At 38.6% G+C, this 23,525-nt stretch overlaps 1 protein-coding gene across 1 annotated transcript in view; it reads left to right on the plus strand.

Moving 5' to 3' along the window:
• The first annotated feature begins 2,024 nt into the window (after positions 1-2,024).
• TYR (tyrosinase) overlaps positions 2,025-23,525 on the plus strand; it is a 49,608-nt gene continuing 28,107 nt past the window's right edge. The window contains 3 exon segments of the mRNA XM_005149696.3: positions 2,025-3,032; positions 13,269-13,485; positions 23,178-23,325. Coding sequence (XP_005149753.2) covers positions 2,190-3,032; positions 13,269-13,485; positions 23,178-23,325 — 1,208 coding nt within the window. The 5' untranslated portion in view covers positions 2,025-2,189.

The following is a 23,525-nucleotide window of genomic DNA, read 5'->3' on the forward strand; positions in this document are numbered from 1 at the left end:
ACTAGGTTGAAGTACAAAAGAGCTGGAAAGTCCCATGAGGTCTTTATACTGAAGATAATATCAGCAAATGCAGTGTGTAAGGTATGACTGTCTCATGTTTTGGTGATTCTACAGTCACACATGGGAACAGAAACAGATATTTTCTTACTTTTCTAATGTTTATGGCTGTTGATATATGGAAAATTTGATTTCCTAACTATTATCTGAATCACTGTCTTATTCAAAACAGGACTTTGTTCAATAGTAGATCAAGAAGGGTGTGTGCTGCTCCTCAGTCACATTCCTCATTCAAAGTTTCTCATTCATACTCTTTAACAGAGGATTCCATTGTTAACTGGCTGCTTCTGAAACTTGCCATATGACAACTGTCAAAGGTCAGATTCTTATTTTATAACATTGAACATAAAATTTCATTTGAATATAAAAATAGGGTATTGAATGTGTTTGTGTGTATGTCTGTCTGTCTAAATATATATTTGAGGGCTTTTCTGGTTTGCTCTGAAGCTCCCCCTCAAGCCTTTCCCATCCCTATAGCTTTTCATTAAAAATTAAAGAATATATATAATTTTCCTCACATATAGTAGTTTTGCACTAGAATCCATGATCAGAACAGTAAACAAAATAAATTGTGAAGGTTTCCTAAACAACCAGGCACAGAGAAAATAAAATAAATCAACCAAGTAGCATTTCCATGATGAAATCTGCTTTACAAGCCTAACCCGGAGACCAGGGGAATCAGTCAGCAGTAAACATCAGCCTGTGGTTAGAAATATTCTTTGAAAAAGCAACTCCTTTTCCTTTGCCCTTCTTGCTTCCAGCTTCCCCATTGCAGGCTCTCTGGCAGTGGGATTTGGGGATAATTGCCTGGAATACCTGAGGCGTAGAAGCCAACACGATTAAAGCACCTCGTGCTCCTCAGCACAGTCATGTGATAAACTGCTGATCCCAGCAAATACATCGTTTCCCAGAAAAGTTCTCACTTCATTTGCCTATAAGTTGTTCTTGCCCTGCTGAGATTTTACCTAAGCATAAGGAAATGTTGTTTTTTAGTAAAAGATGTTTTTAGTACAAAAAATAGAACCAGCAGAAGCACTCTTACTGTTAACAGTGCTACTAAAGAAAATCGTGGATAGTTCACGTTCAATTTGCCCAGCAGTAAAACAGCTGCTGTCCCTTTGCTTCAAGGGGCAGCTTCAAAGAATGTGTAACTTGTAGTGCCACCCATGCAGCTCAATTAGCTCTGATCAAGCTAATGTATAAGAAGAAAATGGTGGGCGATCTGGAGGCTGCACAGTAACGTATTCAGCACAGAACACAGATATGATGCTTGCAGACTTCTCAATGGAACTAAAACAGGAGTCAAGGTTTGTCTTCTAGGCACAAAGACAGTTGCCCAAAGTGCTTTCTGCAAACCTATTGGAAGATTGTCTGTATTCCCCACAAAACTGCAGAGAAGTCGTGGGGGCAGATTTTGGTGGGTCATTACCTGTCAGAGTGCTATGACTTCTAGGGAAACAAAAAGTTGTTTTGTTTCTTTTTCTCTGAAAAGTTCATCACTTTCCTTGTGAAGTTACTTTGCCGTATGCCAGCTTCCACTGAAATATAATAATGCCAAGCCAACCCATTTATTCTCTTTCTGCCCTATGTTCACACTTAATCTGACTACATTTTATGATCACTTCCTCTTAAAAAAATAGAAAATTTACCCCCCAAATTGTTTATTTTCTCACTTCCAAGTTCACTGTGCTTATTTAACTGACTGGATTTCTCAGGGTCTTTTCTTAAACCACCATTTACTCTACAGCATATGATCAAACAAGGAATGTGAAGAGCTGACAACTATTTCTGTGTCCAAAGTTTAATTTTACTTCCTCTCCAATTGTCAGAGGAAAGCAGTCATGTGCTAGGCAGGAGATGAAAGTTTATAATAAGTGCCTGTATTTCAGAACTCATAAGGGGTGGGGAAAGAAGTCACTTGGCTTTCACCCAGAACATGTGATAATCAGATTAACTCCAAAGTGTATTTTGTGTGTACATTCATCGAGGGTAGGTATGGGGAAGGACATTGGAGGGTGCATTGTCGAAGTAGTCAGCAGTGAAGTGTTCCTTGTGGAGGGGAGGAATTTCTTTCACACCCAGGACTTTGGAGGTGTCAGAGAGAGCACTCCATGCACTGAAGCATAACACCGATGCTCTCCCGCTGCTCTGTGAGGATGACGCTGTTTGCCATGGGATTTCTGCTAGTCATCCTTCAGCCATCCAGTGGGCAGTTTCCCAGAGCCTGTGCAAACACAGAGAGCTTGCTGAGGAAGGAGTGTTGTCCGCCCTGGGATGGAGATGGGTCCCCTTGTGGGGAGCTTTCCAGCAGAGGGTTCTGCCAGAACATCCTTCTCTCCCAGGCTCCACTGGGACCACAGTTCCCTTTCTCTGGAGTGGATGACAGAGAGGACTGGCCCTCTGTATTTTACAACAGGACATGTAAATGTGAAGGCAACTTCATGGGATTCAACTGTGGGGAGTGCAAGTTTGGTTTCTCAGGACTCAACTGCACTGAAAAACAACTGAGAACGAGAAGAAACATCTTCCAGCTCACCACCAGTGAGAAGGACAGGTTTCTTGCCTACCTTAACCTGGCAAAGAACACCCCTAGCCAGGACTATGTTATTGCCACTGGCACATATTTTCAAATGAACAATGGCTCCAACCCCATGTTCAGAAACATCAACGTGTATGATCTCTTTGTGTGGATGCATTATTATGCATCTCGAGACACACTCTTAGGTGGGTCTAATGTGTGGCGAGACATTGATTTTGCCCATGAAGCCCCTGGCTTTCTGCCGTGGCATCGTGTCTTCCTGTTGTTGTGGGAACGTGAGATACAGAAGATAACAGGTGATGAGAACTTCACCATCCCCTACTGGGACTGGAGAGATGCAGAGGACTGTGTGGTTTGCACTGATGAATACATGGGTGGCAGACATCCCACCAACCCTAATTTACTCAGCCCAGCATCATTCTTCTCCTCATGGCAGGTAAGGACAGGCAAAGGGGAAGGGGAAGGGAATTATCCTACCTGATGTTAGGCACGTAAGAAATGTGTAAAATCTGGGTGCTTACAGAATCACAGAATCAATTGTTACTGTTGGAAGAGACTTTAGAGATCATCTAGCCCAATGACCCTACCACCTAGGACGTGTCCAGGTGGGTTTTGAATGTCTTTAGAGGGAGAGACTCCACTACCCTGTTGAGCTTAGCCATGCTGCCTTCCCTTAGACATTCCTGGAGAGAAAATAAGCAATACCACAGAGAGAAAATTGGTTTGTATGTGAACTTAATCTTCATTTAGAGCTGTTAATTTGTTTCTTTGTCTATTCTCTCCAGGACTTTAGGATTTAGGCTGCTTAATTAGGAACCTCAAGTTAAAGTGGAAGGAGGAAGTCAAAGCCTTTGAGTCCAAACATGGACTTCAGCAGGCTAAACAGGCTTGAGGCTGCTGTAGCAGTCAGGCAAAAAAAGCAGGACGTATGTACATAAATAGGATGCAATCACTGTAAATTGATCAGTGACTGAATGGTAGAGATAAAAGCAAGGAGTTTTCGGGCACTCTGCTCCTCTCATAGTGCTTTCCTCCATCCAAGAGTTAAAAACTACCAATTCAAGCTAATCTGCTTTCAATTTAAAACAAATAAACAAAGGAATAAAACAAATCTTTAGCACACAGAAGAAGCAGCTGTGTAATTCACATCAGCAGTTTAAGTGAAATTCAATAAATAATCTCTGTTGTTAAAAAGAGCTAAAAAGTTAATTCAATAGCTATTTCTGCCACTTAAAAGCATTGGAAATTAGCCTGAATACTGAGGTAAATTTACATATTTACATAGGTGATGTGGTCTTACATAGCTGAACTATACTGTGCTGTTCTAAAACTGAGAGCTTCTAGACTTTTTGTCTTTTGATTGTTACTGCCACATTGCCTAAAATACAGTGACAGAGGTCTATTGGCTTCTACAGACACACTTCATCATGACAATAGCAACAGTTGCTTCTGGCACTGAAGTCTATGATTATGTTGGTATATATCTATCTTTGTTCTACTTATTTCTGTAGCAACAACCCAAATGAAAGTTGGGCTGTTTTAGTGATTTAACAGAAACTGAGAGAGATGCAAGCTCCAGCAGTTCTGTGATATTCTAGCATTACAAAAATGCAACTAACTGGGCTTACTGGGCTGGATGTACTGTGTTTAGTGATGATTTGTGCTTTCTGAATAATATAGGCTGTGTATATACCTGTAAATTCAAGCATATGCATGTTGTAACAGAACTATTTTAGGACATTATATGGCATATATTTTACATGTATTGATGCTTTCCCCCAGACAGGTACTTTTCAGGATCTGCTCCAAGTAGAATGCATGCAATCACCCTGTTCGGGAGGCTAAGATGATTTTACTGGCATAGACATAGACTATTTCATGTCATTTTGCCTCAGTACCCAGGAAATTTCCTGGCCACATTTAATTTACCAGTGTAGGCATAGCCATAAAATAACTATAGCTACAAACATGTATTTTCATCTGATTGTAAGACTTTGCTCTTTTCTAACAGTATAAATCTGGATGAACTTTACTAAATTTATTAGAATATATTACCAGAATGAAGTGGACCTGACATTTTTTTGCACTAAGCTGAATAAAGAGTTATGTGAAAATTATATAGGTGTTTAAATGGATTAAATTTAACTAGAACTGCACTAATTACATGTGTCAAGAGGAACTAGCAGTACAGGTATTAGAGGAGATAACCAAGATTAATGTGGGATAGTGGGAGGCAAGTAGCACAAAGGAATCAGCAAGTTACTAGCAGATTTTCTAAAGGAATTGGGGAGGTCATATAGTTATGATAGTTATATAGTTATAGTTATGTTTCTTTACTGCAGGGATGATGAGGCATTAGAATGGGTTGCCCAGGGAAGCTGTGCATGCTTCATACCTGGCAGTGTTCAAGGCCAGGTTGGACAGAGTCTTGGGTGACATGGTTTATTGTGAGGTGTCCCTGCCCATGGCAGGGGGGTTGGAACTGGATGACCTTAAGGTCCTTTCCAACCCTAAATATTCTATGATTCTATGATTCAATGTTTATATTATTTTTATCAAAGGTGTTATATATCATACCCAGATTCTTAGAATTTTTCCATCATGGTAATAAGCACACAGAAAATTTACAAGTAGCAATGTATATATTTAAGAAGCAGTCACGTTTATAACTTCTCATATAAGGTCAGTTCCCACAAACATATTCAGAAAATAAAGACAAATTTTTATTAAAAAGTTGCTTTAGCAGGTTTTTTGGGGTTTTTTTTATAACTTGAATACGTAGAACAAAAAAAGCCCTGTGCTATGTTTAAAATACATTGTCCGTGTACTTATAAAAGCTCTAAGTTCTTTGCTCAAGTTTTCCAAGTGATGTCTGATAATGGGTGCTTACCACTTCTGTTTTTCAGCCATTTCTGTATATGTTACACTCAAAAAAAACATACAAAATCAAACTACAATAAATTTACCCTCAAAGGTTATTATTCTCTTTTGACATCTTCTGTCTATGTATAACTGCTGCTTTATCTAGAGAAAGAATGAGATTGAACAGATCTGCGTTTTCAGTCAGTGAGTTTGAGGTGAAGATAAAACACAAATTGATGTTTCTTTATTAGCCTTGAATACAAATTCAGACAATTGCTTATGATGGAATAACAGTCGATACAGCTCCTTCAAGTAGAACTAAGTAAGAAATCAGAATCTCACTTCAGAAATTCAAAAGGGAACAAAAATAGCCTAAGCTTGAACCGGAAAACAGCCACAGAACTGCTGCAGAATACACTGATTATCCTAGCTCTGTAGCTAAACAGAAAGACAGAAGAAAAGAGGAGGATCCAGAAATGTGGAGGAATTTAGGCTTTCAATAAGCACTCAAAATGAAAAGAGGGCACGAGAGACCTTTTGAACAACTCATCTGCAATATGGTGTTCTTTTTAGAATTCTAAGTCTCTTTCCATAACAAAACAATGCATGCTATGTTAAGCAATAGTTATAGATTTCTTAAAAAGAAGAGGTAAAGTGCTTTTTTGCAGAACAGCCTCTCTTTTTTAATCCCTAAAGAAAGGAGAAAATACTTTATTCCATTGAGAAGTTGCCATGGCAACATGGATACCCATGAATACATGCTGAAATTTTTGTTTTTGCCTTACTTTTCCTTCAGCGTGCTGCTGTTACCATTTAGCTGAGTGAATTATCCATCCATATTTTTCTCGTGTTTATCATCTAAGTGACAATTCTGATTCCTGCCTTAGATTTTACCAGCAAGACTATCGGGAATCTTTAGTGTTTCAACTTGTTTGCTTGGCTTATGTTTTAGGGTAGGAGGGAAGGATTTTCTCGTGTTTTCAGTTACTTGCTTGTGATGATTCAAGTGTTGAATTAGGAATTAGGACTGCATGACACCTACTACTGCTTTGCCAGTTTATGCAATTCTATGTTGACTTAACAGAAAGCTATATGGGAAATGGAGATTTTCCATGACATTTGAGAGGTTATTTGTCTTGGTGCCCATTTCTATAATTATTCTAGATAATGGTTGTGCTAAAAAAAAAACAACAAAAACCAAACAATAATAATTATACCTCATTTAAATAGTAGTAGGTGAAATTCTGCTCTCCTCTGCTCCAGAGCTAATATGGAGAAATAACTGAAGCAGTGGAGTTACACATGTATAAAAACCCTTCTGCAAATAAAATCAGAATCTTTCTACTGTTAGTTACACTAGAGCTTGGGGATCCCCACAGTGTGCTAGAGAGATGATGAAGAAAATAAAGCAGGAGAATGGAAGTGCTGGTTTAGTTCTTATGGCAAGCAGGCTATAGCTCCAACTTTAGCCCCCAGTATTTTTGTCTCTCCTAAAAGATGTGACTTGAGAGAAGTAATTGCATAAGGTGGAGAGCTGTCTGCTCTCAGATGTGCTGGTGTAAGCCTGCAGCCAATTCTTTGATGCAAGCACCAAGAATTTCCTTTGGAATGTCATTCTGTATCACCCTGTAGAAGCACTTACACAAATGTAAAGCTACTACAAAAGGGAAACAAGTTACACAAATAGAAAATGGATGTGGTGCTCCTGGACTAATAATGACAGTATTTTAGATCCACTACCTGAAGATACGACTTTATAAGAAGTATGAAATTCAGCTATTCAGACACAGCAATTTAATTCTAAGCACAGTTTGTCAGGGAGCTGTATTGCTAGCTGAATAGTCTGAAGGAATCCTTTGAAGCACTATTTCATGCCCACCTTTGGAAACTTCAGGATATTTTCAAAAATACAAACACCAGAACCCAACACTTCTTGATTCTTAAATCAGCCAAAGTCTTACATCTGTCTGCTTGTGGACACCCAAATATCTCATGAAATCCATGTCTTTATTTCTTATTGCAACTTGTTAGGTTTTTTGTGCCAGCTATAGGCTGGTGAACTAAAAACAACAAACCAAATGTAGCAAGTAGCTATAAAGGAAGACTTTATCAATCATAGAACCATAGGATCAAGACTCATAGAATACCAGGTTGGAAGAGACCTCAAGGATCATCTGATCTAACCTTTCTTTGCAAAAACACAGTCTAGCCAGCATCGCCCAGCACCTGTCCAGCTGAATCTCTACCAGTATTGATCTCCTAATAATATGCTTACATGGGTTATACATTTGAAGTGTTTCCTATTGCAAAGAGGTAACTCTCTACATGCCACACCACAGGCTCAGGAAACCAGGATCTCTGCGCAGCAGGAGCAGCCACTCGGGTATCCTCAGCCTCTTTATGTCACTGTAATCCCAGAGTAATTACTGTTCTTCTACGAGATCACATGTGTGTGACAGCAGAGTTTGTCCTGTAGTTGTTTGGCTGTTTTCTAGTATATAGCCATGCTTGCTCAGGAGTCATGCAGTGCAAAACACAAGCATCTTCAGAGGTGCATAAATTAATAACTAAGGAATGTAAAAAAAATGCTTTTGCTAATAAATCACCAGATAAAAAGCAGTTTACCATCTCTGTGTAGAGAAATGTGTCCTAGTGAATTTGCAGTAGATGTGCAGACAGCAGCACCAACAGTATAGCTTGGAGACAGACAGAAAGCAGGGAATCATGCTCTGCCAAACCTGAAAGCATTAATGAATATTTCAGCACTGATGGATAGCAGAGCTTCCTACCCCACCCCAGCAGCATTTTGAGGTACTCAATGGGGTATAAAATTTACCTCCCAGTTCTGGGTTGCTTCTGAGCAAAAAAGGTGAAATTCAGCCAGGTTTTACTGAAGACTGAGAAAATACCTTGAAGGCTCTGGGTTTGTTTCAGCACTGTCACTTTGTGTTTGTCCCGTCTCCTTTTAGCTTGAGTTTCACAGCTCTTCCAGCTAATGCGTATGTCATGAGGGTCAGAAAGATAATTAATGACCTTATCGTTGCACAAAGAGGTTTCTTAGAATTTCTCTAAATCTTTGCTTTCCAAATTTTCTTCTTTTCATTTGGTTTTACCTTTCTGTTCTTGTTAATATTCAGGAGGATATGAAGAACCAGATATAAATATGCACAGTGTCTTAATAAATTTTTGATCTGCTGTAGATACAGCACCTTTAAAGTTCTGCCTATAAAAGCAAGCTCCCAGCAGTTTGTTCTGTTGCTGGTTTTGGGGGAATTTCCTTTCATTTTCCCTGTTTGGTGAGTAAATGGCTTCTGGATGCCAGTTAACTAGGATTAGATTATGCCAAACCCTAATGCAGCCAAAAAAGTAAAAATTAAACCTCTTTACAATTGCCAAATATTTTAAATCTAGTGTGAGGACTGCATTTTAATGCTGTTCCCAAGCAAGGGGGTGAGAATAACAGGAGAAAGACAGAGAAAGCCAATGAATCAGAGCAAAATCTCATTTGGCCAAAAATGGGACCCAAGGCTCCAGTTGAGAAGTCTAGACTTCACACAGGACAAACAGAGACATGGGGATGTTTCACATCACATCCCTGTGGCTGGGATGGGAGCCACAGAAAGCAAGCCATGTGGTTGCTCTGGCTGTAGTCTGAAGTGGTTCTTTTAGACCATTTTAGCCTGGAGCTGTGAAACATGACGATACAGTTTCTGGATGGGGGGAGACTCGCGCTCAGTGGGCTCAGAAGAGAAGTAGAGTAAGGGACAGTTCCAAAGGATGCATAGGTGTGTATTAACCCTTTGAATGGCAATACTTCTCCAGCAAACTAAGGAACTTAGCTCACTTTGTAAGTGAGCAACTATTTCAATACCATAGAAAATCACCTTTTTCTAAGTGTTCAGGTATGTTACCTGTACTGGATGTCCCTGTGAGCTCTGCTCCAATAAGTACAAAGAAGCCACAAAGAATGTCCTGCCAAAACCCCCAAAGCTTTGAATATAAAAATAGCAGGCAGAGAGCTGAACATTGCTGAAGACTCCTGAAATGCAATTCACTTTATATAGACACAGGGCCTGCTCCGTCTTTTTGAAAGAAGAAAGGGTTTCCCAGTCGCAAAGAGGTGCGAGACAGCAGCAGCGCTTCTGAGCATTTACAGTCGGTTTTCTAAGAAACAATACAAAGAGCTGTGCTAAAGACCTCAACTGCAGTGCACAGAGGGATGTTCTGTGCTGGGTGCTGCAAGGCCCAGGAAAGATGCTGCGTATTCTGGAGTGCCATCTACTGGCATTTACTCTGCTAACTACTTACATAAGCTTTTCGTCGGAGTATCTTCCCGATTTCCCTGTATCTGATGGATTTATGCATGAAGGAGAGCAGGCATTTGGCACAGTTTGAATAGGAACCCTTGTCCAGGGTGAACTGATAAATTTGCTTAGGACTGTTCCAAAAGGGAACAGAAAATCATGTTTCTACTAGAAAGTACTGCTGCTGAATGGAACAAAGGTAATGATGTGACCTATTTTGTGTGTGCTTTATGCAGATTACATCCAGAAAGAACAGTTTGACTGACCCATCTTCTTTTACCACTTATACATCACATGACTGATAAATCAGCAAATTATACTTTCAGGGTAGACCCATAATTTATATTACCTAACTTATACCTTTCTGAAAAAGCATCCAGGTTAATTTTATGGCCAAACCTTAATTTTTAGCTAAGAAAAAAAAAATAGCAGAAAGTCACAGACAAATATTTTCATTCCTGGCCCATATGTTGGCTTTTCTTGACCATGACTTAGTTACCAAATACCTTATAGCATCTGGCTTCTATTTAGGATGAATTAGGTTAGTCAGACATTTAATGAGGGATACACTAAGAAGTAAATGTAAAAGAAAAATTATCACTCTAATAATTTATAAGCCTCACAACATTAACAATTGCATTAAATCCCACTGAAATTGATAAATGGAACAAAGGGAAGGTGTTCATTTAGTTATATTTGAGATCATGCTTAAAGATTCCTTCTCTGAATATCTGAAAAGCTGTTCTTGAAGGAAGAATCTGATTGCTCTTTAAGACATAACGGAGTATATTCCCATGGCAGTGGAGAGAGGATGAAAAGACAGGAGATGGCAAGGCAGATATGGACCTGAATAAAGTCCATTGAAAACAGAGTTAAACAGAAAATCCATGTGTATGTATTTTCTGAGCCAAATGCTAAATGGAAAATGGGTTGAGTTTCACCAGCCAAAACACACTTGCCTTCTTCATGAGTGCATTTCTAGGGACATACGGCTGTGCATTTTTATAAACAAAGAAATTACTGGAGCATCTCTTGAATCATCCCCTATTTTCCTTCTAACAGAAATAAACTCTCAGTAACACAAAGCAATCATAAAACCAGCACAGTAGCTATGCTTTGTGTTTATAACAGTAGGTCTCTCCCTTCTCGATGGGGATTCTTGGAAGAGACTTCTTAGCAGCACAGTCCTGACCTTAGTCCCTCTTATAGGCACAATCCACCTGGTGAGCTTCTGGGGGCTATGTGAACATGAAACTCTCTGCTGGACAACTTCCTACAGCCTCCAAGGGCACCTTGATTGTTTCAACAGACTACTAGGGCAGATATCAGCTAATAGAGCAGTCTCCAAGGATGTATTTGTCTGATAAACTTTCTTATCTCCTCAAAAAATCCCCAAAATGACAGGAATGTTTTATTCATGAGATTCATATTCATGGGAAATTTATCATCTAAGAACTCCAGATTCATAAGAAATCTAGGTTATATCATGAGCTTCGTCAGACACTTTCTGACGTGGTCAAATCACTTAGAAAAGGATTCATCTCATATCCTTCCACTCATTTAAGTTAGTCAGGCAACAAAGCAAGTTGCCTTTGGCTCTGTCTTTAGTCACTTCAGAGGCACATCCATACCTCTAGGGTATGATTCATCCCATCCTAATGCAGAAACAGAGCATTAAGTGGAACACTCTTAATTTTGCTTCCCTTGCTAACTGCAGTTGAGAGACTGGTTTGTATTGGTTTTTTTATACATTTTATTTCATTGACTTAGTCAGTGGGGATTGTTAGGCATCCCTAGAAGTAAGTACATCTCACCTTCCTGGGCTAGGAGGGCTGAATCATACTCAGGAGATGCCTTTCTCCTGACTGTAGAGGTCATCCCAAAGTGTTGCTTCAGTCTGGCAGTTTGTACTGGTGAAGTGAATCTCCTACTCACTTCCTGCACTAAAATAATCTCATGTTCTTCCATCCCATTCTAGAAGAGATGATTGCTTTCATTCACCTTCTCATTCATTGTTTCCATGAAATAGAAATACACCTCCAGGATGAAAGAAGGTTTCAGTGTTATGTGTTTTCTCCTCTATGATGTCTAACTCAGTAATGAACCTCTTCCTTCTCCACAAAAAGTTCTCATTCACTATGTTGATAATCTGATAATCTCAGAGTCCTGTATTTTGAAGGAATCTCTGATGATTTGGAGTTTTATTTGTTTTGGTGGGGTTTTCAGTAAAAAAAACCAAACCAAAACAATAGATAGCAGGACACTGTTGTTCTGCTTCATTTTCATAGATCCATCAGCTGTTCTGCTATACACCCCCACCAAATTCTTTAGTCTGATCTTCTGCTTGTGTCATTATATTTTCCTCCATATTCCATACTGACTCCATGTCAGGGAAGTTCCTAAATATAAAGTAGAAATGCAACTTAGTACTTGTACTAACTCCCTGTCTTTTTATTGTACCAGAATATGATAAAAAAAATCTTCCCTCTCATTCTGATCACTTCTCTGGACAAGAAAGACATGCAGTGAGAGCTACTATAAAAGATCATGATCATCAAAGGCACATTCTTAGATAATAAATATGTTATTGTGGCATAAAAGATATTGAGCAGCAACTTTGTGACACTTACAGACTGTGTGGGTAGTTTTAACTCATGGCAAATGTGAAGGAGCTTGACTCAGCCAAAACTAGCTGACTGTCATTTGAGGTTACATTGAACTTCATTTCTCTTCCAGGAGTCTCAAATTGGACTAGTAGCTTCTACAGATCATCTGACATAATGACTTGTTATGAGATGGTAACTTGACTTTGTGTGTATTCAGATATTGAGGTCCTTTTCCAATACCCATTACGATGATCACTCAATTGGTGATACATGTGCATGCTTGCAACAGTCCTCAGAAGTAAAGCAGCATCTTTTCACATTTTGTACATACAGCATCATCAAGACAGAGTGAAACTGCCTGTTTAGTCTGACAAAAAAAAAAGAGATATTTTCAGAATAAAAGGGTTTTTATTTTGGGGCTATTTTCATATTCAAAGCCAACAATTCCCCCTCTTACTGTGTGGGGAGCAAAAATCTGTGATTTTTGCTTTGTTCAGGAGGTTTTGACTGAAGCAAAAATCCTCCATTTAGCAACCGCAGCAGCAGATTTAACTCTGCTTGTGTCCTGCTTGCTTATTATTTGTAGGTAACACTGAATTTAGCCTCAGAGTGTTTTCAAGGGTATTAAATGAGAACTTATACCTTAGTCCACATAGGTAGTTTCAGATATAGATTAGTGTATTCTTTTAAAATGTGTGCTGTATTAGAGAGGTGTCTTCTTTGAAATAACCCAGCTTATATGAAAATCATACACAGAAAATTTTAAAATCAATATATATTCTTTCTTGCAACAAACTTACTATATTGCACATTTTCTTCACTGTTTAAAAAGCATTAACCTCTTCTGTTTGCTTTTATTTTCACAATTGCAACTCTGCTAATAGACAGTGTTTTATACAGGTAATTTGTACTCAGTCTGAAGAGTACAACAGTCGTGAGGCTTTATGCAATGCCACAAGTGAGGGACCTATCCTGCGAAATCCTGGCAACAATGATAAATCAAGGACCCCAAGGCTTCCATCCTCAGCTGAAGTTGAATTTTGCCTATCACTGACTCAGTATGAATCTGGACCCATGGATAAAATGGCCAATTACAGTTTCCGAAACACTTTGGAAGGTAACATGATTATTCTATTACGCCATTTCCATCTCTAAATTGAATCTCTCTGGGGTGACAGTCACTAAACTTGGCTGCGTGAGTTGATCCTATGAAGCACCACTCAAAAAGAAACAAAACCTTATGTTTTCTCCTGGAATAACAATAGACAGAAAGAACCACGTTAAAGGCATTTGATAAGAAAATAGAAACTAACATGTTAGGAGATATTGTTTCCTGATACTGTCTACACCAAGCACAGCAAAGAAATGTAAGACTGCATAAAAGGAGACCGCCTAATAATCTATGTACACATAGCCCTGTTCATGTGAGTTACAGGTTTGCCCTGAAACCCACTGTCTTCCAGAGTTTAACAAGGCTGGAAAAGGGTGCTGTCAGTTGGCATGTTGTGTCTGCATCCTTCAACTGTGAACTCCATAGCAGACTTCTCTCCAAATTCTAAGGATTAGGGATTAAGTTATACATAAAAAAATGAGACTTGGTACTATTTCCAGAAGAATTTAGTTTTTTGTCTTAATTATCTAACTATCCAAAGTGGTTTGAATGTTCCTAATGTGTTAGTAAGCAAGGGACATTAGCTAAAGGGATTAATTATTTGTAATTATCTGTCTACCCAGTCTTTTTGAATCTTACTCATTTGCTAATGAATAAGAATAGCACATTATATATATTAATATTTCTACAGTATTATATGTCAGCTAAATCAAATATCACCTACTTTTGATATCCTAGAGATTTTTTCTTGCAAGTAACTGTGCAAAGGCCAAAATAACACATTATAGGAGCTCATGTGAGGATAAATAAAAAGTTTTAATAGGTTCAGTATAACTCTTAAATGCAGTGTGGAATGCTGTAAAGCTTTCTTGGGAAAAAAAAAAGAATAAAAATGATGCAGTTTTAAGCTCTAAAACCAGTCAAAAATGTGGATTTTTGTGCTGAGAATCCAGACATTAATTGACTCCAGCTCTGGACATAGCTGTGCTTTTTATCTTTGAAAACAGACACTACACAAATGATGGGAAAGAAAAAAGTGACATAACTGAGTAGAGATTTGCTCACGTTTTTGTCCTTAAAGTGTGTAAATAGATGCAAAGCGTGGAATAGGAGTAGAGAAAAGGGAACTGAAAAAAACAAGTAATAAAATAATGACAGTGTACCATCTTTCTGCTAGTGTTGTGAACAAAAGCAAATGCATGGTCTCTGGAAGTTATACTGAGCCACACAGGGGTTTGCTGAGAAGCAGTCAAAACAGACCATTCACTCACAAAGCCAAAAAGTCAGTATCATGAGTGCTCATTAAAAAAGAGTAATTGAGTGAGTACTTGCATAAAAAGGGCAAAACCTGCTTTTTGTTAACCTTAAGCCTAAATTGGCACCTAAATAGAGTCATAGATCAAGTATATCCCTTTGATAAAAATTGATGCATTTTCTCATTAAAAATAACAGTAGCTATGTTTGACAGAAAAACACCTTCACTTCTCAAAGAACCTGGACGAAGTGATTTTAACTCTAAAATCAGAGTCAGTGTGTTGTTTCGTTTATCTGTCGAACATTTGCTTTATTGCTGTCTCTCTGTCACATTAATTTCATGGCTAGTAAGCGCAGTCATGGCTGGTCTTTGTTAACATCATAGTGTCATCTGCCAATCACACTTGAAGAGGGTCGTGCTTTAATCTGAATAATGGTAATATCCCTGCATCTTAAAAGTACTCTTCTGGATCAAACTTTTCCTCCAAGTGAGTTCTTTTGTTCTGTGTAACAACCCTTCAGAAGGTGAAGAGTCTTCATCTTTCTCCTAACTGAGGTTATGAAGCTCCAGCTCACCATTGAGGTCATTTGGGACCCTCTAAATACCACATAAGGCATGTCATACTTGCCACTATTAGGTTCTAATGTTTTTCTTGTGATTTAGATAGTTCTAATAGACTGGAGAAAAAAAAACAAAAAAACATGTTCTCGTTGCAAGACAGATACAATTCAGAATCTATACAGCTTAGGTAGCTACAGAACCTTTATTTTATTGGTCATAGATGCTTCATTTCTTCTGGATGAATCCAGTTAACACAGGCCAGAGTATGTCTGCTTTATCAATCCATCAAGACATGCCCTCCATGACACATACCATAGCCCTCTCAGAGAATCTGTAGGACCTTTCCTATGTGATTCTAAAAGGGAAGAAAAGAGCCTGAGAAGCTCCTTTTCTCCTGGCAGTGGATGTGGACCTTTGTGAGTCCTGTGAAGCATGTCGAGGGAGCCTGGGAAGGTGTAGCTTAGTAGGGCAAGACTGAGACAATGAATGTCCCCTCCTTAGTGGCTCTGCAGACTTGAAACCAAAACAACCTAACATTAGATTTCTATTCTAGCAGAAATCCTGTTAATAAAGTGACCATGTTTGCTCATAGTCCAACTCCCAGTGCAATTACCAGATCCTATATTGTTGTCTAACTTTTATAGCTCAGCTAAAAGAGACCTACATTGCTCAAGTGCTTATATGGAAAACCGTAAAAAGCAACTGAGTGATATTATTTTTTCTCCCATAAGAATATTTCTTTTTGAGCCAGAGATTACTAAAGCATAGCTGTGTCCACAGCATCCTATAATAAGGGGCTTTTCTGGTGATGAGTCTGTCTGAATGTGAATCAGGTATGGCTCAGTAAGAATTTCTCTATATTACTATGGAGATGGAGTCTATTCAATCAGACACAACTTTTTGCATATTTTTTCTCTGAGGATATTTTATTTTTTAACCTGAATTATGTCAACACTCAACTGTACATTGCAGGACCACAAACATTCTGTCAACTAACATATAGCCAACACCATAGTGGGCTGCAATATGAAGCCAAGAATACATGGTTAATGTTGACAAAGATGGTGGCAAGAGTTTCAACAAGTATTACTGTCAAAAAAAACCTATATTGTGTTAGCTCCTCTCTTAAAAGTGGCTTGCTTATTATTTTTTATTGTACAGATGCCAAGCTTAAATTGCCAGCTTGTATTTATTGTTCCAGTGCCTACTTCTACATGGCAGCATTCTTACAAACCTAACACTCTATATTTCCTAACATTTACTACTTTTCCTAAGCAAAAAACTTTTCAGTCCTTCTTTACTTGTTTACACAAGCTTATGCCAACACACCTAAGGTCAAATTCTAATAGCTTTTAGATTCAAGTAAGTGTATTGTCTGTACTAGAGTTACTCTAGTGAGCAGAACCAACCTAGTGACTGTAATTGACTGTCTCCTGATTTGCACCAGTGTGAGATTTACTCTTCAGTTTTAGTTCTGTAATGTTCTCACTTAGAAGAGCCAGTCATATAGAAGAATCCTTTCTAGGCAAAACTTAGTGCTCTTCCATGCTCGAGTGTACTGGGACAAAGACAACACCATTTTACTCTTCAGAGAGGTAGGTATGAACATTATTATGCAGGCTGAATCTCTGTTTGACTAACAGAAAATGTTGCACAGAGACAGAAATTTTGTCACTCGAAGAGTAAGTACAACAGCCATAAACAGCAAAGTATTGTTCAATAAAACAACATCCCACTGAATCTGAGCACATGGGTTGTCCTTTCACTTTGGAACAGGCCAATTTTTATTTTAACTGGAAAACAGCAGGTTAAAAGCAGTTTGCACATTACCACTTGAAGTGGGAAAAACATTTTATGTAGGAATTGTTGAATCATGGCCACAACTGGGGAACACTTTTGACTTCACTGGACACTTCATGGATACAAGATGAGAACCAAAAATCTGTCTGGTTTATCAGCATCATGTGAGATCCAAAATGGATTACCTGACTGTGAATGAAGTAGTTGGGTTTCTCTTTTGTGGACTTCAGTTTTGGTGTGACACCTCAAATGCTATCTCCTAAGAATAAGAGAAGCTGAAAACCTTAGTATTTCTTGTTATTTGTGAGCAAATCCCACATCTGAAATTATTTTATTCATGGCAATTTTAAATGAAAATCAGTGCCTTAAGAGTTTGGCACAAAATAACAAAAGAACATTTAAAAAGAAAAAAAATTCTAAAACTCTATATTGCTTTTATTATTCATAATTAACTCATGACACATGGTATCAAGTCAAGCCATGTCATAGCATTCCCCTGTCTGTCACAATTATGCATTGTTACTGCTATTCTACCATGAAATAATGGAATAAAACATCAAACATTTCAAAACATAATTTCATTTGAATAGGACAATTTCCTTTTTTTTATTGAAATAAGAGATTTCATTTCGGAAAGTTTTCTCAGTATGAGATCTGTGATCCATATAGCTAATGAAAAATGGTTTCTCAAAATGAAGTTTGCCAACAGAAAACTTCTAATTAAAAAAGTTATACCCTACAGCCAACATTCTCACCCAGCTCAAACATCAATCTCTGGGTAAGCTTATGCTACATATTGAGGAAGTGCTGTTAACTTACAGAGGAATATTAGCAGAGAACTAAAAAAACTATTGTCCACAGACAACAGTTATTTTAGAGGAAAAATCTAGATGGTGACATGGTCTAAATAAGACAATCACAAACTTTCATTTACCAGAGCCCCTAGGCCAAATTCTGTGTATCTTGCAACAACCTCACTCTAGAGAGATTACAGCAATAACACTGCTTGAGAAAATATGTAAGATTTAACCCTGAAAAATTTCCTGTGAGATTGCCAATGGCAGAAAAACTCCACAAACCTAAGCCAGAAGAGCATCACTAATTTCAAAAACCAGCAAGGATATGGCCTTAAAACACTTATATACTTCCTATTTTAAAGTAGATACATCTATCTGACTTGAACTTCCCTAAAATATGAAATCCTTATTAAAGAAAAAAATCATCTCAAGGGAGAGCAGGACTAAGTAAATCAGCCAGTTGATCTCAGACAAAAAATAGTAGGTTCACAGAATCATTTAGGTTGGAAAAGACCTTTAAGATCTTGACCCCAACCAGAAACCTAACACTGTCAAGTCTATCACTAACCATGTCCCTGTACACCACATCTACATGTGTTTTAAATACCTCCAGGGATGGTGACTCCACCACTTCCCTGGGCAGCCAGTTCCAACATTTGACAATCCTTTCAGTAAATAATTTTCTTCTAATATCCAATCTAAACCTCCCCTGGTACAATTTGAGGCTGTTTCTTCTTGTCTTATCTCGTTACTTGGGAAAAGAGACCAATCCCCACCACAAAAAAATGTTTCAGCAGCTGTAGAGAGCAATAAGGTCCCCCCTGAGCCTTCTGTTCTCAAACTAAATCCCTCAAGTCCCTCAGCTATTCCCATTGCTCTTGTGCTCCAGGCCCTTCACCAGCTCCATTGCCCTTCTCCATACCCACTCCAGCACCTCAATGTCTCTTTTGTAGTGAGGGGTCCAGAACTGAACACAGGATTCGAGCTGCAGCCTCACCAGTGCCCAGTACAGGAGGATGATCACTGCCCTGGCCTTGCTGCCACACTGGTGCTGATACAGGCCAGGATGCTGCTTGCCTTCTTGGCTGCCTGGATACAAACTGTTCATGTTCAGTTCCATCAGTCAACACCCACAGGTCCTTTTCCATGAGCAGTTTCCAGCCACTCTTCCCTAAACCTGTAGCGTTTGACTGGGGTTGCTGTGGCCCAAATGCAGGACCCAAATGCACTTTGCCTTGTTAAACCTCATACCATTGGCCACAGCCCATTGATGCAGTCTGTTCAGATCCATCTGCAGAACTTCCTATCCTCCAGCAGATCAACACTCCCACTCAACCTGGTGTTGTCTACAAACTGTCCTAACAACTGGCCTAGTAAACCATACAAAACTAAAATTTATTTTGTAAGGAAAACAGTTAAGAAAGCCACCTGCAAGACTGTTATGAATAACTTGATGCTAGGGATGCCACAGATGTTAAGCAGCCCACTAAGATAATTATAGGAGACAGGATTATTGGAATGGTTCCTCCATTCCTGTAGCACTGAATGCTGCTAATGCTCTCCAAGTCCTGCAAAAACTATGCAGAGCTTCAGTCAGAAGCAAATGAGCAACTATCTGCTTTTAGTATAAAAATCTTTGCCCTTGACTGATTGTACACGATCTTCCATGGTCTCCGTTACTGGGTTGTAAAATCCACAGTTAATATAATTAAATCTTTATTAAAAGACATACACCTTACCTAACTGCATGTTCACTAAGAACCAGCTATATATCACCCTAAAAACTGTTAGGTAGCCTTAATTTTGAGTGGCATCGACAGCTTCTCCTACAGTAAACTGTGGGCTAAATCCCCATTTGATTTAATCAGGCCTCACTCCAGTGAAGCTACTTCAAACCCACTGAATCATTTTTGCTGACTTACAGTGCTATAAGCAGGAGAAGAATCAAGTTTATGATCTCTTAAAAATGTGATTTTTCTTTTATTGAAACCACTGGTAAAACTTCTAATCACTTCAGTGATGCAGACCCTAATGGTTATTTCTAATGCACCATAATTAAATGAGGGTTTAAAAGGATGTCTGAACGCTACAGCTTCCTATACTGGCCAAATGATTTAACAGCTCACTGCCATCAGGGACAGTCCAGCTTCTCTGTGCAGTCTCTGCTATCAGTTGCTTTCCCTCCTTTTTTGATGTCAACACTGGTTCTTATCATGCCCTTACATGAGATGCTGTATCTCAGTAGCCTGGGAAAAAACTGAAATCCCATACTCCAGGGTAGTTTACTGCCAGGAAAGTGAGTTAAATCAACTGGTACAAGGATACGCATGAGAAAGGGAGGCAGAGCAGGGGGCAAGGCAGATGAAGTGGAGCTCCCCTATCTGGAGAAGCAAGGAGCTCTCATTTCAGCTCACTGCAGTTGTAGGTCTGTAGCCTCACGTTTGCTGTGGAGGTGATTTTACTGCAGCCACTTCAGCAAAGTTTCCACTACTCTGAAAAAAAAATACTCATTTTATTCACATATTCTTTTTCATTTGCTCTACCCCATTTCACAGTGTGTCATCCTGAATAGGTGACTGCGCTGAAGTCAATTTTTAAGAGTCTGAGAGAAGAGAGTAAGATCCAGGGTAATAAAGTGAAGTGACATCACGTTGTGGTTTTATTTCTGATAAAAATTCATATGAGTTTTCATAATGAGAAATCAGATATTAGAACTTCTCATGCACATGGTTAAACATGATGTCACCTTTGACACTGATTGACTGCACCCCAATTAACTGGGAGCTGGAGGGTGCGGTTGCTAAAGCTCTCCCATTTACGGAGTTTTGATTATTAAGATAAATTGTGTGCAGATGTTCCATGAAAATCTATCCAGAACCAAAAAGAGTAGCTTGTGTACTGGTTTATGAATTATTAGACCAAGTGCTTGCAATGCGTTAAAAAATACCCCAAGAAGTATCCCAAGCCTGATATAAACCATCTACCCTTCTGCCTACACTCTGCATAAAGTTTATCTTCCATTAAACATACTTATAATGCAGCTGAATATAAGTGGAAGAGTTGCTTCAGAATGATATGCAGACAGATCATTTTCAATTATTATTCACAGTAATTTCCTAGTGTTGCTACATCACCTGATTCCAGCGATCATAAACTGTGGCCATCAGCAAAGAAGGCCAGAATTGTTGCTACTGGATCCTGTGAGATCTAGCCAGGTTCTGAATGTACATCATTTTTCATAGGTAATATTTTAGTCTGCTGTTTCCCCTGATTGACAGCTAGGTAGCAGTATTCACCACCAGGCAAATTTCTGTGGGCAATGTTTTCCCTTTGGGAACTTCTGCCCATTGCTGTTTATGTCACCATGCAGCATCTTCAGTAATCCCAGTACACATCAGATCTACTTAAAACATGCAGTTATCTGTAGGCGTTAACATGTTCCTCTTTCTTGCCTAAATTCAGAGTCCCTCCACCCTGAAGTCTTACAGTTTTCACCAGAAGCCAGTTCTACCTCCTCCAACTGTCCTGATTATGCTTTCTACTCTGACTTTTCTTGAATTTCTCAAAATCATTGTCCTCCTATTATAATCAGAGAGTTGGACGGTTATTATGGTGTATTGGTTCCTAGGTACTACAGCTATGATTGTATCCTTGTTATAATTACCAGTGGTTTTGTGCCAGATGTTTTTACCCTGTTTGAAGAGGTTAACAGACAAGGCAAAACCCGATGAGGGACTTCAGAGTAACAAAACAATGTGATCATTTCCCAGTGGAGTCTAGAACTCAGCATTCCAAGTTCATAGGGTATGACCTTACTCATAGGCATCTCTAGCCAGGTCTCAATTAATACTTTGTGTGACTCAAAGAGGAACAAATCCAAAGAGCAAAACAGTTGGTACTGATTTCCATGTTAAACATGAGGGTTTTGACAGGGAAGAGTTTCTTTCACACCAGTTCTAGTTCAGCCCCATGAACTGAGCACCAGCTGATATTTGGCACATTTCAGATTTCCTCAAAAGGAATCCAGCCTACAAAGTCAGAAATTGCCGTGTGATTTGAGTCACAACATGAAAGAGAAGGGCTGTTGGGAGATTCACTTCAAAAGTATGTTGCTGATCCTTATTCAAATGCTAGTTCTTGGTCCAAACAAGTAAATAAAGCAAGTGTTCGAAGTATGTGAGGCATTTCCCAAACAGAATAAGATCTTTCTTTTCTCCACCTTGCAGACATGATAAACTGCAACAATACAGGGAAAACACTGAGGATCAGCACCAGCATATGTTCACAGCTCTTTTTAATTGAGTATCAGATTGTAAAGATGTTTTTATACGTTTCCACTTTGCTTCCTCATCCTACAGCTTACAGAAATTGTGAGAAGAAGACATCTTCAGGAACCAGATCAGAGAGGGAGAACAGAGAGATTTTGCAGCATGGGTTAAATAGTAGTACTAGCATTGAGTTAAGAAACAGACTAGGAGGACAACATATGTTTCTGCTGTTTCTTTCCCAGAAAATCCCAGATAAGGATGATTCAGTTGACTTGTGTTAGGAGTCCTTACAAGTAGGGAGGAAGCTCAGCTGTCAGGAATACAAGCATCAGAGCTGAGGTATGGAAAGACCTAATGGAAAGATTAATCTTCCAGTATTTCCTATTTGGGGTTGGTCTGTGTGACCTCTTCTGAAAGGCCATGTTTTAAGTGCCCTCCAAAATAACCAGAATCTACAGACTTTCATCCTGCAAGTCTGATTATGGAAAATTATTATTTACCAGATTCTTTTGTAAAGGTTATTATTGGATTGAGTTGGTTGCTATTAATAAAATAGCATATTCTATAGAGACAAACAATAGTAAATGGTTATATGATCGGATAGTATAGCCTGTTTTATCTTAGGAACCTGTAAGTATAGAGATAAAAAATGAAAATTAAGCGAATAAATTTTCTCAACACAAATAGATGAACACACACAAATGGCTAAAGTGATCACGCTGCCTTTTAACAGTCAGGCACCATGGACAAAGAAATATAAAAATATAAAGCAGTTAAGCGGTACATCTGCTGACATCCTGCATTAGTTACATGGCAAGACTTTTGATTTAGCTTATTATAATTTCACTTTGTTATGCCTTTGAAATACATTAGCACTCCTTTACCTGTTTTCTTAAGCACTTGTCTAAAAAGCTGAATGTAAATGAATTGAAAGTAGGTACTTTGATCTTCAGTCTTACTGGAAAGAAAATTATACGCATTGTCATATCAGTATATGATTTCCTCTTGAATATACAGGCTTTGCTGATCCACGGACTGCAATATCAAACATATCTCAAAGCGGTTTGCATAATGCACTTCACATCTACATGAATGGCTCCATGTCCCAAGTACAAGGCTCTGCAAATGATCCTATCTTTGTACTCCACCATGCATTTGTTGACAGGTGAGTTTAGTTTGTCTTAGTAAACCTCATTTATTTTGTGTTTTTATAGTGTTTTTTCACATACATTTCAGAACTGCAAATATTTTACATGCCTTTACATGCACAGCATTTTAAAACATGTAGAACTGATCTCTGCTATTATTTGAGAGCAAGTGTCTTTCCTAACCTGTCTGTATGTTCACTGGATTAAATACAATTTG

The sequence above is a fragment of the Melopsittacus undulatus genome, chromosome 2, assembly GCF_012275295.1.
Source record: "Melopsittacus undulatus isolate bMelUnd1 chromosome 2, bMelUnd1.mat.Z, whole genome shotgun sequence".
NCBI lineage: Eukaryota > Metazoa > Chordata > Aves > Psittaciformes > Psittaculidae > Melopsittacus > Melopsittacus undulatus.